The sequence below is a fragment of the Rattus norvegicus genome, chromosome 8 (genome assembly GCF_036323735.1).
Source record: "Rattus norvegicus strain BN/NHsdMcwi chromosome 8, GRCr8, whole genome shotgun sequence".
Taxonomy (NCBI): domain Eukaryota; kingdom Metazoa; phylum Chordata; class Mammalia; order Rodentia; family Muridae; genus Rattus; species Rattus norvegicus.
In genome coordinates, this window is record NC_086026.1 from 62,378,878 (window position 1) to 62,394,275 (window position 15,398).

General features: G+C 39.7%; 1 protein-coding gene across 1 annotated transcript in view; it reads right to left on the bottom strand.

Annotated features, from left to right (window-relative positions):
• Positions 1 to 5,998: 5,998 nt before the first annotated feature.
• Ddx10 (DEAD-box helicase 10) overlaps positions 5,999 to 15,398 on the bottom strand; it is a 154,710-nt gene continuing 145,310 nt past the window's right edge. Inside the window, exon 18 of the mRNA NM_001106820.1 lies at positions 5,999 to 6,771. Coding sequence (NP_001100290.1) covers positions 6,594 to 6,771 — 178 coding nt within the window. The 3' untranslated portion in view covers positions 5,999 to 6,593. The remainder of the gene's footprint in view (positions 6,772 to 15,398) is intronic.

Genomic DNA, 15,398 nt, shown 5'->3' on the forward strand with positions numbered 1-15,398 from the left:
TTCCTCCTTCCTCAAGGAGAGCCTGTGAGCAGCCACAGTGAGGCAGACGCTTCCTAGGGGAAACTGAGAGTAGTAATGTACCTTCAGAGTGTCCTTTCTGTGGCTGAGGCTAAAAATCTTTCTTTGGAAAAAAGGGTTAAGTATGCCCAGAAGTACTACTACCTTGGATATGAGACAAACATGTGCAAAGTTTTTTCCCCTGGCATCGAACTCTGACCTTAAACTAGCACAGTCACATACATATAAAGCTGAAATTGTGAGGAACGTACTGCCCCCAAAGTGCTTTCCCATGGGAGCTCAGATGATAGACAAGTGCTTCTTTAGTTTGGAATCAAGTCAGATGCGTTTCCATGTTGCTTGCCTTCTCCACTCTTGGCCATACTTGTTTTGGGTTCATACTCATCAACGCGCACACCTATTGCATTTGGTTATAATTCCGTCGATTTATGACCTCCACCTATGAGGATTTCTCCTGCTTATCCCCATACACCAACTCCACCCTGCTGTTTCCTACAGGGCAACCTGCTTTCAGACTTCCAGTAGGGTTGTATCAATGAAGAACTCCAGGTAGAGCCCAGTGAAGACAGCAAGGCACCTGCATTTACTCTCTTGGTGTTTTTCAGCCATGCACTCACCTGCTGACTGCATATTTCAACTTGAAGGTGACAAAGTAGCTGTGTGTCTACCATCTTCTGGGTTTTAGTCACTAGCTCTTCAAGTCTGAAGGTGAGAGTGGCAGCGCCTCTATTAGCAGCTTTAAGGTCTTTAAGGTAGGCAAGCTTTTGTGATTCTCTTACTTACCTTGCCTTCTTATAATGTAAATAAAGTTTTCATTAACACCCACCCCACCCTTTAGGATTACACTAATTTGTGTGTACCATCTGTTTCCTGCTGGGACTCTTGATAGATTGCTCACCTGCCTGTGAACAATGATTTAATAACTGAATTTCATTACAGCCTCAATACAAAAACAGTCATGGGCCAACAGCATCACCATCTTCTGGGTGGAAATGCAATTCCAGGACCCACCCCAGACCTGCCAGATCTAAGGCTGGTATCTGAAAACTCCCTAGTGATTCCTTTGTATGTTGCAACCCAAGAAGCCAAGCATTTTTGGGGGGTGGAGGGACACAAACGATTCATTTGGACTAGTAAGAGATGGGATCTCACGTCAATCTACGAGACAGATTCTGTCTTAGAAATCTAACAGGAACCCACCAAAGGCTTAGCTTGTTCCTCTTGAGAATAAGGGGGTCCCTGAAATAAAATAGTTTATTGAAGCATCACTGATGCTATCTCCAAAAGGACTGTTCTCAGACAGGGTTCCAGAGCTCCCAGCAGTAAGGGCGACTAGTATTTGGAAAAGTATGTTAGACCAAGAGAAAAAAGAACACTTTCTATTAAAAGATTAGAGGAAGGTATGCATTGTTTGCATTGAACTCTCACTGAAGGATAGGGTTATGTGAAGGAAAAACTGCAAAGGGAGGTCAGCCATCATGGAGAAGCCATGGTTTCTGGATGGGCTGGTGATGTAAGCAAGGTGTGGGTTTAGGTTTTAACAAACATTCAAGAAATGTAAAATCATCCTCTGCCATTTCTTCGGTCTTATTTCCCTTCTAGCCACAAAGCCTTCTCATTTTAATCTTACAACATTGTAGATTTTTTTTTATCAAGTTTCATGAACACAAATACTAGAGAGTCAGTTTGGGGTCCAAAATGTCAAATCGGGAGGTGTACGTTTTGTTGTGAGCAAATGTCCAGCAGAAACAAGAAATAATTTATGCGACTCCTATTTTGCAAGGTTTCAGTCCATCCTAACGTGAAGGTGCCACAGAGGTGCTCACACCACGGCACAGCAGTCACACTTTAACAGGAAGAGGCCAGAACTTACCCCGAGACCTATTTCTAAACACATCTCATCCTCTGCAGTTCTCCTGTATCCCAATAGCTAAACTTTTAAATTTTATCAATTCATTTGCATGACTTATAATCTATTTATCCTTGGAAACATCTTCAAAGATGGTATGCTTTGACTTAAGTAGAAGATTCTTAAGCCAATCAAGTTGAACAAAGAAGTAGGCATAAATTTTTTGCAACCTACTTTTAGTAAAGGCTCAACCTCTCCTCTAGCCCACCGCCCAGCAGAGATAGTGGAAGAGAAAAGCTATGAGGATGTGGGGGAAGTGGACCTGTTCAGCAATAGTTCTTTGGGGCAGGCTTGATTTTCTATGGCAGCAGTTCAGTCCTGTAGCAAACACCAAATAGGACTCAGCAGCTGCAGACCAGTCCTCTTGGCAGGCAGACACCAGGCACAAAACAACTTCAGTGCAGTCCTTTCAGAAGGCAGACACCAGGCAGGAACCAGCAGCTGTAGCTCAATCCTGAAGGCTCGCCAACTGGCCTGAGGCAAGGCCGCTGGAGTGTCAAGCTGAGGCAGGGACCTCATGAGCAGATGGTTGGTGGGTTTCTCTCAGTGGCCTCATTACCACAAGTTGAGCTCGACAACACTCACTACATAAGGTGAACCAATACATTCAGGTTAGCAAAAGATAGTGAGGCGGAGCAAACCAAACCAAGGCTCAGTGGGAGCACTGTCTGTGGGTCATGTTTATACTCCTTCATCAAGCATCCTTTCTCGTGTTTGCTGTATCCAAACATCCTTTTACCTGTGTCTGCTTGAGAACACTCATTCATGTGTTTGCTTTAGTAAGACATCCTTTCCCCTGTGTGCCCCAGCAAAACAACATTTGATGGAATTAACTTTCCAAAAGAAACTAGAAGTTTCCACTTCATAAAGATGAATCATGACAGGCCTTGCCCAGTCATCCTAACTGTAATCCTTTACATTGCCTTGGCTCCCAAGAACCTCTGCTATCTCTTCGCCGTGTATTCTTTATCTTTCGACAGCATCCTCCTTCATTTATCTACTTGCTTAACTCAACCCGAGCTTAATTTCCTTGCCCATCATTGTGCTCCCTGTTCTGTCCTGTGAACTTTTTTCTTAGTACCTAATTTTCACTTGAGAATAAAATCTTGTCTAATTTGTCTGTTTGGGCAAAGCCTTCTGCATCAGCGTCTCTCACATACTAGATGAAGGGTTAGATGGCAATCGCTGAGTCAGCAGGCACTAGATAATACGCTGTGAAACATATCCGCCCTGGGCTATCGGAACAGCAGGGGCAGAAGAAGAAAAATCACGACAGGATTATGTCTAGTCTTGAGCGATTCAGTTCAGGGTTTCAGATCTTGGCCACAGATTCCTCTCCTTACAGTACCACCTCACAGGAACATCTGCATCCTTTGGCAGCCTCTGGTAACAAGGCTCAGGGATTACTTCATGTTCAGGGTATCTCAAGTGTTGTGTAACAAAATTAATTACGTTTAATTAAACTTATCCATTTTTTATGGCCTCAAACAAATTCAGAATGCCATGTACGGTTATGAGATGGCAGTGCTCCAAAGGCTTCTGCTTTCGGTGACTTATGTAATTTGAGGGATTATTTTACACTAGTGAGTCTGATGAATGGCCTTTCAGCTTTGGTTTAGCAGTAAGAATTAGTCTCTGGGTCCTAGGACATATAAACTGTGTCCTTTCTTTCCTAATACCCTGCAACAGCTCCCTGCGTCAAACAAGCACCGTCTTTTTTCCATCTCTACCTTTATGGTACACTAACATTATGTATTTGTTCCTTTTCCCCAGCCACCTAAATGGAGGCAGCAGAGGGACAGTCTCTCACAGGACAGGTAGAGTATGTAGCAATGGCAGACCCAGCCTGGTTTTTGTTCTGCGGGTATAGAGGTGCTTAATCTGCCTTACCTTGGGCCCAGACCGAAGGAATACCTTTGTCTCTGGTCCAGGCTGTCCCAGTGGACAGACATCTGACAGGAGCTGACGGAGCCCACATCTACCATGCGCAATCACCTGACCATTTCGATAGATTTCAAGGTTAGCAAAGAATACCCTGAACTTCTCCGTAAGGATCCATTCAATTCTATAGATAAACCACAATCCAAAGTGGTTTATGAACCAAATGACTTGCAATGTATAGAGGTTCAGTCCATTATCAGTCCATTCAATAGTTACATACAGACAGTCGATAAGTTTAATTCCTCTTCAGGAAAAAAAAAAAAAACAAACTAAAAATGGCACAGCATAGGATCAATTGATCAATGGTAAGCCATCAGTTCATGCACTCTTGCACTTCGTGACTGTTGTTTTCAGTGACAAGGGACTGTCAGAAATTCTAACTCTAAAATCTTGGGCTTTTAAACCCCGATCTCCTTTCCTATTTATCCTTTCTTCTCTACTAAAAGTAATTACAATAGGTATTTCTGTCCGTAAAATATATCTCCTTCCTACAGTGTATTAGATAGACCTTTTTGAAAGTTCTCTCGGTTTAGGGTGGAAGGTTTACAAGAGCAGTGTTTGAGGAGGATTAGGCCACAGGACAAGACAGTGGCACACTAAATCCATAGCAGCGGTGACCATCTGCATACGACTGGGCCATGAACCACTACAGCAGAGCTAATGAAGGAATACGTGAGCCCCCATCAGAGCTGAGGAGCTACTTACAGCTCACAGCTGCCAGGGGCGAGAGTCAGTTTTCCTCACAGATGTGTTCCCTTATCATGCCCCAGTGGATGGCGCCACACCCATGGATATATGGGCAATGCTAATTGGACTCAGTAGGCCATAAAAAAATAAAGGACACGAAATCAGAAGAGGGTTATGAGGAGGGAGGTGCCTAGGAAGAGTTGGAGGGGAGAGTGGTGGGTAACTATGGTTAAAACAGATGTGTGCATGTAATTCTCAAAAATTTTTAAAAAAATTAAAAAGTAAACACATTTCTCTTGGCTTACTAGGAGTAGTCATTAAATCACAGCCCTAATTATGAATTACAGGGAAGGTGCTCTATTTGGCCTATAAGGTATTGTCTTAGTTAAGGTGAAGTCTGTGAAGAGACACCATAACTAAGGCAACTCTTATAAGGGACAACCTTTAATTGGGGCTGGCTTACAGGTTCAGAGGTTTAGTCCATTATCAGTCCATGTCAGCATCCAGGCAGGCATGGTACAGGAGGAGCTTAGAGTTCTACATTTTGTTCCAAAAGAAGCCAGGAGCAGACTAACTTGTCTCCCAGGCAGCTAGAAGGAGGGTCTCAAAGCCCATCTCACAGTGACACACCGCCTCCAACAAGGTTACACCTCTCAATAGTGCCACTCCCTAGGCCAAACCACCACAGGTATAAACAATGGATAAAACACAATCCTGTTCCCAAGGAAAATGCCATACTATACCAACAGGTTTATAGACAACGGTTGATCGTATCGCGTGATAGACGCTGTAACTGAAGGGATCAGAGGAGAAACATGCTTAGATCTACAGGCCACACAGAGAACTCCCAGGAAAGGAATTTGCTGGGAGAAGCAGACAGACTAGTTAAGAACCTTGGGGGACTGGGCAAGTCCCAGTGAGACTCTAAACTAAGTAAAGGCTGGGCAAAGGCTCTGAGGATAAGCAATGGATCCATCTCTAAAGAGGAGGAATCAACAGCAGCAGTACAGTGAGGACACAAAAAAGCTGGCAGTCATTTTAATTGTGGGAAGATGACTGCTCATGACAGCACTGAATAGACAAGGAAGGTGATACATTTTTTTCAGAGACCAGTACAGACTGGCTGAACTGGAAGTGTTGAGATCCCCAAGTTACCATCCATCCTTCTCCTTCAGAGGTTAAATTTACTGTTATTACTGTTTCGATGCCCAGATTTCTCATTTTCCTTTTGAAGACAGATAGTATTGGTAAGGAAACAGAGGTGCTACCTCATTCTCTCATAAGGAACCAGGTAGAAACCCAGGACGCCTACAAAGAGCCCGTGAAGAATGTCTTCAGACATCGAGAGATTTTATGAATAATTGCCAGCGATCTCCAAGTCTAAGTGTAATGTGTTACTTTTCAGCAGGCTAATTTATAACGCAAAGACCTTGTTTTAGGAATTTGTCATGATTTAATTTTATGAATCTATTTTTGAGTTTTTCATATCACTGGACACAATGAAAACAATAGTACTTTATAAGAAATGTTTATTTTTTATGAACGCAAAAAATATTCTTTGTCAGGGCTAGTCCATTATACTGTTTCTTTGGAGATAATATACACAAAATTATGTATACTTAAGAGTAACATTAAATTTTTTGTACTGTATGAATATAGGTATTTGCAAATGAACAACGATTCAGAGCCTTGCCTGTAAAACAAACAAGCCGGACTAGGTACACAGCTCGGGAGGAGAGCACTCATCTACCACATGCACGGCCTTGGTTCACTCTTCAGCACTGTGGGAACAAACAAGACAAGCATTTCCAGTGGTGGGGAATATGAACCTACACATACATCCTAACAGAGTATACAACATGTTCTTACTCTGAGTATGTTCCTCGATATTTCAAAACTCAGCTTGTAAAGCTTAGAATGTGGTCACTTCTGTTGGAGAAAGGACACACAGTACCTAAGTGCCCCAAAGCTGTTTTTAACTTCTTGCCCACATAGTAATGTCCAGAGGTATCGAGGTGCACAGAGGCACAGAGAACACTTAGTTTTGACTTTTGAGGAGATGTAACACCAGCTCTTCGTCCTCTGCTAAAGACAGGCCTGTATCCAAAGGTTCTAACGTTTCCCACTTGGCCTTCTTTCCATGACGACTTCTTGGTCTTACATCATCGACTTCAGTGTTGTTTCTCTTCCTCATTTCCTGCTTCTTCTTGGTGTCACTGGTGGGAACAAATCCAATGATTCATGTATAAATAAATAACTCATTAGCATGAAGTCAAACATTTAAAAAGGGACAGAATAACCCAAATGTAGAGCAGGCAGTTGGTAAAATGACATTTTGTAAGACAGAAAGAAACCATAAAACCAGGCACACGTGGGCCACTGCATAAGTAATATGGCATTAAATATAATAACAATAGAGATCTCTGGATATATTATCTATAATCTAAAGACATTGAGAAGTCCCTTAGGTGTGTCAGACTATAGTCTATCTTTGTGTTAACATCAAATTATCTCTATTTAAAGTTAAGCTGTCCTTTAGGTAGCAGGTTATGTAGACATAGATACAGATAAGGGTATCATTTACTAATTCTAATTATGTTATGATAAAGGGCCTAAAATGTCAAGAAGTACCAAATTTTCTTCTTTAAAAATGTAAACCTAATGTGCACATATGGTCTTAAGAAACTAAGTACTCTGGGTTCGGTCCCCAGCTCCAAAAAAAAAAAAAAAAAAAAAAAGAAACTAAGTACTGTTGACTAAGTCTGCATATATCCTGTACACTGGCCTTCTGAGAAGGGGGGAAAAAAATCACTAAATTCATTAAATAAAAGCAAAAAACAGGGCAGGTGAGAGGGTTACCTGAGTTCAATCCTGAGAAGTCACATGGCAGAAATATTTTCTGACTTCTACAAGTGGTCATGCATACTCATGAATCAATAAATATATTTTTAAAAATCTTCAAAACATTTTGAGATAGCATATTCAAGATGGCTCAACTGGAGGGCATGGAATGAAGAGCTATTTACAAACTAACTGATCAGAACAGAACTAAGGAAGTCAGGTATCATTTCAAAAGAGCTCAATACAGTAAAACGTCTCAGTAACCACAAGGCAGACATCAGTAACTGACAAATGCCAAATAATAACAGGAAATCAAAAACAAAAATCCAGTAACAGAGTGATTCCCTTAGTACCAAGACAGAGAGAGAGAGAGAGAGAGAGAGAGAGAGAGAGAGAGAGAGAGAGAGACAGACAGACAGACAGAGAGACAGAGAGACAGAGACAGAGTCGGACTGAGAATAAACACAGCAAAACCAGGTATTTTATACAGAAAATCCCCCAAATAATTATAAAATATTGTAACTAATCAGTAAATTCGGCAAAGATACAGAATGTAAAATCAACATACAAAAATCAATAACATTATTGTGTCGAACAGTAAGTTATCTGAAATAAAAGTCAAGAAAGCCATCCTATTTATACTAATTATAAAAATAAAACATCTAAGACTAATACCTAGTTGAAAGAGCTTAACAATAAGACACTTATTAAAACATTTTACAGAGGAAACAAAAAAAATCCTATATTCATAGATTATAAGAATTGACATTGTTAAAAATGCTCACAGTGACTTCCAGAGTCAACACAGTCTCTACCAAAGTTTCTGCACAGAAGTGAGGAAGGCAATCCTAAAATTTACATGGAACTAGGAAAAGATTCCTAAATGCATGTGAATCCATGATGATGGCTGAGAGAGAAAAGAATGATGGAGGGTGAGGGGGAAACAGGAGTAAAAGAAGAATGGAAAGGGAGAGAGAAAGGGAGGAGAGAAACAGTAGCCAATCCCGTAAATTCTGCAGTTCAATTATTTACTTAGAATTGTTCTGAGAGTTAAATGAAACCAGATAAATAAAAACACTATAGCTCTTTACACACTAACTTACTTTCTGCCTAAAAATTACATCCATTCAAAACATTCTCACACTGGCTGTATATAATAATCAGCAAAAGAAAAAAGCTACATCAATATTACATTATTTTTCCAACCATATGATGTATCCAAAAAGAACAAATTGTTCAAGTTTGAATGGACTCCATTACTGTGGAGAAGATAGCCTGATATAAAAGTGAAGATGCCTAATCAGCATATCCACTTATAACCAGCTGGAAGCAAACCACATAATTCTCCATTTACTTCCCAGAAGCACCCACACGCCCTGACTCAGCCATTCTCTCTCACCAACAGAGGAAAGGCAAACTAGATGACACGATGTGATTATTCAAAGCCACACACTGCTGAATTTTGAAAGGGAGCCTAGAACAATGAACATGAAAGCCAGCAAACTTTTTTAAGCCTTTAAAAAAAGATATTCAGTCCTAATGTGCTGAGGATTGTGGCTAATTCTGTGCCAAATCCACCGGGTTAGAGTGCCATAAATATTTGGGGAAGACGACACTGGTTTTGCCCATCTTGCACATCAAGGGCACCTTGGAGAGGCTCACAGAAAACTTAATTAGTAGGCTCCCTGTTAATGTATCTTTCTCTGTTAATGTGCCTTTGCACATTATATTCTCTGCAGAAAATAGCTTCAGATGTTTCCCCCAAAAGAAAACCAGATATGAATGTTGCTTATGTTCAATTAGCAACTGAAATTTTAGGAAGGCATTTTATGACTACTTTCTATAGAAAGCAAATAAGTAGTGTTATGAATAACGAATTATCTGGTAATAAAATGGGAATTTTATAGATAACTGCCACAATCTAAGCCCCAAGAAACAGTAACCAGAAAAGCAATGATCCAGTTCCATCAGAAAAAGCCTCTTTCCAATGCCATAGTGCTAGAAGCCCTCAGCTGTTTCACACTCTGCTGCATAAGCCAAAGGCTTCTGTCCTTTGTGCACCTGGTACATGTGGGAGCTCAGTAGATCTAAGGAGGGACTGGGAAATCCTCATCTGTTAGCAGGCTAAAATAAGCTATATTTAATTAATTTCTTGATTCTAAAATTACTTTCTACAAATTCTAGAAGTATAGTTTGTTCTATTTATCATGTAGCTTATAATAGTGGTGATGACTAATAATGACGTCAATTTGACAAACCTAGGCTCACCTATGAGACAAAACACCTGGGCATATCTGCAAGGGAGCCTCTAGTTTGGGCTGAGTGAGATGGGAAGATCCACCCTAAACACCAACTGAAACCGCCCATTGGTTGGGGTCCTGGACTGATTACAACTGTGAAAATCACCTGAGTGTCCTATTCAGACATTTCTCTGCTTCGTACTACAGATGCAGTGTGACCGACCAGCTTCCCATGACCCTGCTGCCGTCTCTTCCCAGCCACATTGACTGTGTCCCTTAGAGCCTAAGCTAATAAAGCAAACCCTTCTTCCTTTAAGTTGCTTCTTGTCCTGTATTCGGTCACAGCAACAAGAAGAAAACAAAATAAAACACCACAGCTTAACACAGCAACACCTCACCAGTAACATTTAGCAAGGAGATTATGAAACATTCTGAAGACACTGAGGCCAGAAAAAAGAAAATGTAATTTACTCCAAAATACAAATTCATAACCACGAGCTCCCTTCATAAAGTAAGTGAACCCTGAAAGGGGGTAAAGTGCACTTAGCTAACAGGAAGTAGTGGCCTTCCGCGTGGAGAGTATCTGGTTTGAATTCCATCTTTTACCTTTCTATCAGCACTCCCATAGGACCTAAAGTGCTAAGTTCTTTTCAATCCTCAAACGTTTGATCGAACGGTCAGAAAGGGCGTAGTACAGTAACCCAACAACACACGGACTGATAAAGCACCATCTTAAAAAGTAAAAGCAAAGCTTAGCTAAGAGCACCAAAGTCCCTCTGCTATCAAAATCAAAAATTCAGAGTTAATAATCTTTTAATAATCTACATCATAAAGACTTCATTACTATGCATTTAAAGACTAAGTCATATAACTTAAACACAGGTGAAAACATCTTTAAGATGTAGTATGGGACAGATAGCAGGAGGAAAATCCACTGACTGAGACTTTACTGAAAAGAAAAATACAAAATCATGCCAGAGTATCTAAAGCAAATATCTGAGTCAATTATTTACTGAAACAATGAAGGAAAGAGAAAAATGGAAAGTGAAATATTAAATGTTAATGTTAAAAGCTGATTTTGAAGAGGGGCATAGTTTCTTAATTTCCTAAATTCTCTGAACCCCAAACTCAAAAATCTTCTAGGAGCTGAACTTACTTTTTCTATAGTTTTAACTTTCTGACTTCAACATTTAAATTATTTTCAGATAACTGTAATTGTGTCTCTTACAGTAAAAACAGCTTCTGTATTAAATTCAAGCAGAACAAAAAATGGGGATGACACCCAAGTCTGTGTCTCTATGGGAGCAAGGCATCTCCTTCTAGCTCTGTGTCTCGCACAGAAGACTCAGATCCATGTTACTGTCTTCCCTGAGAAGAACTCAGCTGCCTATCAACAGGGACCGTTTCCCTCTGAATTTAATACGGCTCAAATTATTTATTAGTCATGTGGAACTTAGTGTTACTACTTACTGACACTACTGTGATTTTTCTCACCTGTATCCCATTGGGCAGTATCACTTAGAAGTTTTAAAGCAAGCATGCCCAGAAAATTTTCTTCTGGGAATCTTGCCCAAGAAAATAATTAAAGATATGCTCAAAGATTTCTTAAGAAAGATACTTAAGATAGAACTATTTTTAATTTCAGAAAGTTAAAAACCCCAAAACAATTTAAAGGATTAAATCGTTAAGTACATTATAAAGATAAACATAAGATATTAAGTATCTACTGAAATTTTTTTCTTTATGAATACTAAAAAAATTTAAGAAATCAACACAAAATGAAGATCCATCTACATTTAAAATATATATATGAAAAAAGATTTGGAAGTTTATTTTTAAATGTTCGTTTTGCTAGTATATGTATCTTCTGCTATGTCTGTAACCATCCTATATTAGCCCTTGAAATAAAAATTAAATTAAAATTTGTTCCCATTGATAACCTAACTTAAGGGAAGGTGATGGGTGGGGATATATGGGTGATAGGTTATTTTCAGTAGTTTAAAAAAGCTAGGAGCTGGGGTTGGGGATTTAGCTCAGTGGTAGAGCGCTTGCCTAGCAAGCATAAGGCCCTGGGTTCGGTCCCCAGCTCCGGAAAAAAAGGGGGGAAAAAAAAGCTAGGAGCCGTAGTGCACCCCTGTGGTCATATCATGGCACTTGGGAGGACAGAGCAGTAGCACTGCAAGGTGGGGACCAGTCTGGGCTACATAATGAGATTCTGTCTCATCAACAACAGGAGAAAGCCAATACATAAGCAGCTACCTCCCAGTCTTTGCTTAGGCCTGCTCCCATCGTCTTCCTGTTGTCACGTGCCACGGTTAGCCCACTTCTTCCTAGTAGGATCCTGGAGTGGACTGGAATGGCTGTAGAGTCTTACATCATAACCTGCCACAAAGCTAGCATCCGTCAGTATGTGCGAATGGGTGGAAGAGTGCTGGGATGACAGGCAGCCAAGAATCTCCTCTGGCAGACATACAGGTAATTCTGGTTACATATTTAAAATGCAGTAACTGCCCAGAGTAGTCATGATTCAAATAGTAAGAAAAACTACTCCTTTTCTTAGAGAAGGCTTTTAGCAATCCTTCAGCCTTTACTCAGTGAGGCTGTCTTAACAACTGAAGTCAACTCCGATTCTGCCTCCACCAATTCTTTCAAGATCCTCATGAGCAACTGTGTCCTACTCTTCTGCTCATTCCTTATGGCTTCTCTGTCTACCAGCAGTGTGTGCTCTAGGAGAGCTGGGATCCACTCTCCTTTTCACTGTCATAGAACCGATTCTCAGGAGACCAACTAGCTATATACACAGGGTAAGCGCCATGTTCTACTTTTATAATATGAACATCTGTGTACATCAAATAGATCACATGCCAATAATTTCACTACACTATTCACTTCACCAAGGCAGTATAACACTTCTGCAGAGTATCCTAAATGGAAGAACTGATATTTTGAATATTAAGCACTTAAATGATTCTGGAGGAAAGCAATTGGAGACATTCCAGAAAACACTCTATTCTTACCAACTGTGTGCTGCTTTAGAAATTCCTACCGCTCCACCTTCACTAACTACAAGGATTATCACACTGTATCCTGCTGTGTTTCCTATCTGGCTTTCTCTTTATTCCCATTACATCTTTAAAAAGAGTCTTACAATCTGTGCATTATCACTTGGTGGACCGTGAAAACCAAAGAGATCTTAAGTAGTATGTCTATGCTCCACAACTTATAAAAGAAATTATTCAAAGCTTTGACTGCAGCAAAACCAAGCTTTGTTTGGCTTTAACACACACTTAATTTTCTTAATCCTGAACTTCTTCTCATGTTACAAAGTTTATGTCAATATTCCAAAACTACATGTGAGGAAGCATTCAGTAGTCTGATTCCCAGAACTTCAGGTAGCTATGAATCTCCTTGCTACACTCCTGTACTATCCATGCTTCTTGAGATCATTCTGCAGAACCAGTTAAGAGGTTTAAATCCCCATGTATTAATGGGAAAAGGCAAAAAGAGAGAAATATGATATATTTTTCTATCAATCAGAAACAGGTTTAATTACAGTGCAGTTCTTAGGAAGCTTTGGCCAACACAGGAGTTCAGAACGGTGAGAAAATTATATATTATAAGATCAAAACAAAAATTGGTACCTGCCATGAATAGTAGATGGCTCAGATTAAACACCGTATTTTAAAATAATATGAGGCCTGTGGGAGGGGAACACCAGAATGTCTTTTAACTTGAAAACTACACTATCAGGGGGTACAAGGTTGTTGCAGTTAAAACTAACACACCAAGTCTTGTGTAGTGTCCAAGTGTTGAAAAATCTGGCTGTAATCTAGGCTAGAAGACAAAGCTCTAAGAAAACTTGCCAATGTCTGCAGCATGCTGTGCTTTACAGGAATATAGCGGAGTGGCGTGAATGCCCAAGGGTATTAGGGCAAGTAGTTTATATAAGCTTAACCTGGACAAGAAGATGAATTATATTAGAGTTCCTGCCCTGAGGGGAGAGGGAGGAAAATAGGGAGAGGGGGAGGGAGTGTGTGTGTGTGTGTGTGTGTGTGTGTGTGTGTGTGTGTGTTTGTTATAGCATAAAACATCAGATCAACATCTCCATACACCTTAGAAATCTAACACAAAGGACTGCTGAAGGAACAGATTTTATTGTAGAGACAGTACAGATCTTCAACTTCCTTGATTTTCCTCCCCCCACCCCCTACTCCTCTCTCAGGTAAAATTGCACACTGGTCTAAGTGCCAAGACAATGAGGTAGGTATTTGAGGTATAGAAAAAAAACTTCCTTATACAAAACTTCCCGATGCTTAAATTGCCTGTGGTAAGCCACTGTAGATCAAATTCAGCATCTCAGTGCCCAGTTTGGTTCTTTATTTGTACCGTACAGTCAACAAATGCAGCTTGGACATTTTCTTCTACATAATTTATAACTAATAATAAACAAGCACAAGCTAACTCATTTTAAAAATTTTCAAAAATTTTGTACCTATCTGCAAGTATTGGCACTTTAAAATTAAAGTTTAAAATAAAATTGTGTCAGAGATGTTTCTTTCCCCTTATAAATTTTAGTTTATACGACCATGGCAATAGACCTAATGGAGAAGGATCACTGCAGTGTATTTCATCAAATCTGCTGTTTCCTTCGATGGCGAAGACTATTACGGAATCAGTACTAAGAATGCATAGCATTCTCAATGCCTCAATTCTCAGTATTCGCTGGAACTAAAAAGAAAAATGTCTAGACTTTACTATAAACATAAATGAAAATGCTAAAAAAGTAATCTTAGCTCAAAGTCTAATAATGAGAAAAGGAAGGACATGAGAACCTCACCTCTCACCACCATGCCTCATCCACATTTCCTTTCATTAAACATCCACACATTATTTGAAGCTGGCAAAAATCTCTTTGTTGTTGTTGCTCATAAATAATTTTGGAATTTGGTAAAGAGGTAGGAGCCCCCTTTTAGGCAAACACACCTACACCATAATTTGGTGTGGGATTCCTAGTTTTTGAGATTCCTCTACCACTTACCTAGAGTCAAGGATAAAAACAATTTCTGCTCTGCAGAAAATTTGAACATATAAATATTTCTCCTTCTATATTGAAAATGTAAATCTAAGTTTAAGCTAGAACATCCTCTTGCTACTAATCTACATGTAGAATATTTATACTCCCCAGAAATACATCAACATCCATCTCGAACTACTTTAACATTTGTTTTCACACCAAAGATCAGCATGCACCCAAACACATCCCTGGCATTCAGCTATCTGAAAACATCAAGTCTTACAATTTATTATTCTTATTACTCTTCATTAGTCTTCAAATGACCTCCAAAGAGAGACAACTCAAGTCTTCAAAGTTGCTCATTAAACAATTACTTATACTGATAAGCCAAACAAGAATCCAATCCATGGACACAATCTAAAATTCTAAAAGGGAAAGAATATCAGTGGACTATTATATTATTATAATAACATTAATGGAAGTTAGAGATAGAGGCATGACAGGGTACAGGGTATGGATTAAACATAGATGCCTCTTGCCGAAAGCAATGTCAACATGGAAGCTGGGTAACTAAAACTGACAGAGTAGAAAGCACAACCAAAAATTGAGACACAGGGAAAGTCAAAAGGGCAATTTCGTAAACTTCCAATCTGCCACTGAAGTTTCTCCTAATAGTTTTGTTTTTAAATATTTCAGAGCTAGAAGTAAAGTGAAAGGATGGCGGGCTTACAATGAAGCAAATGTATTA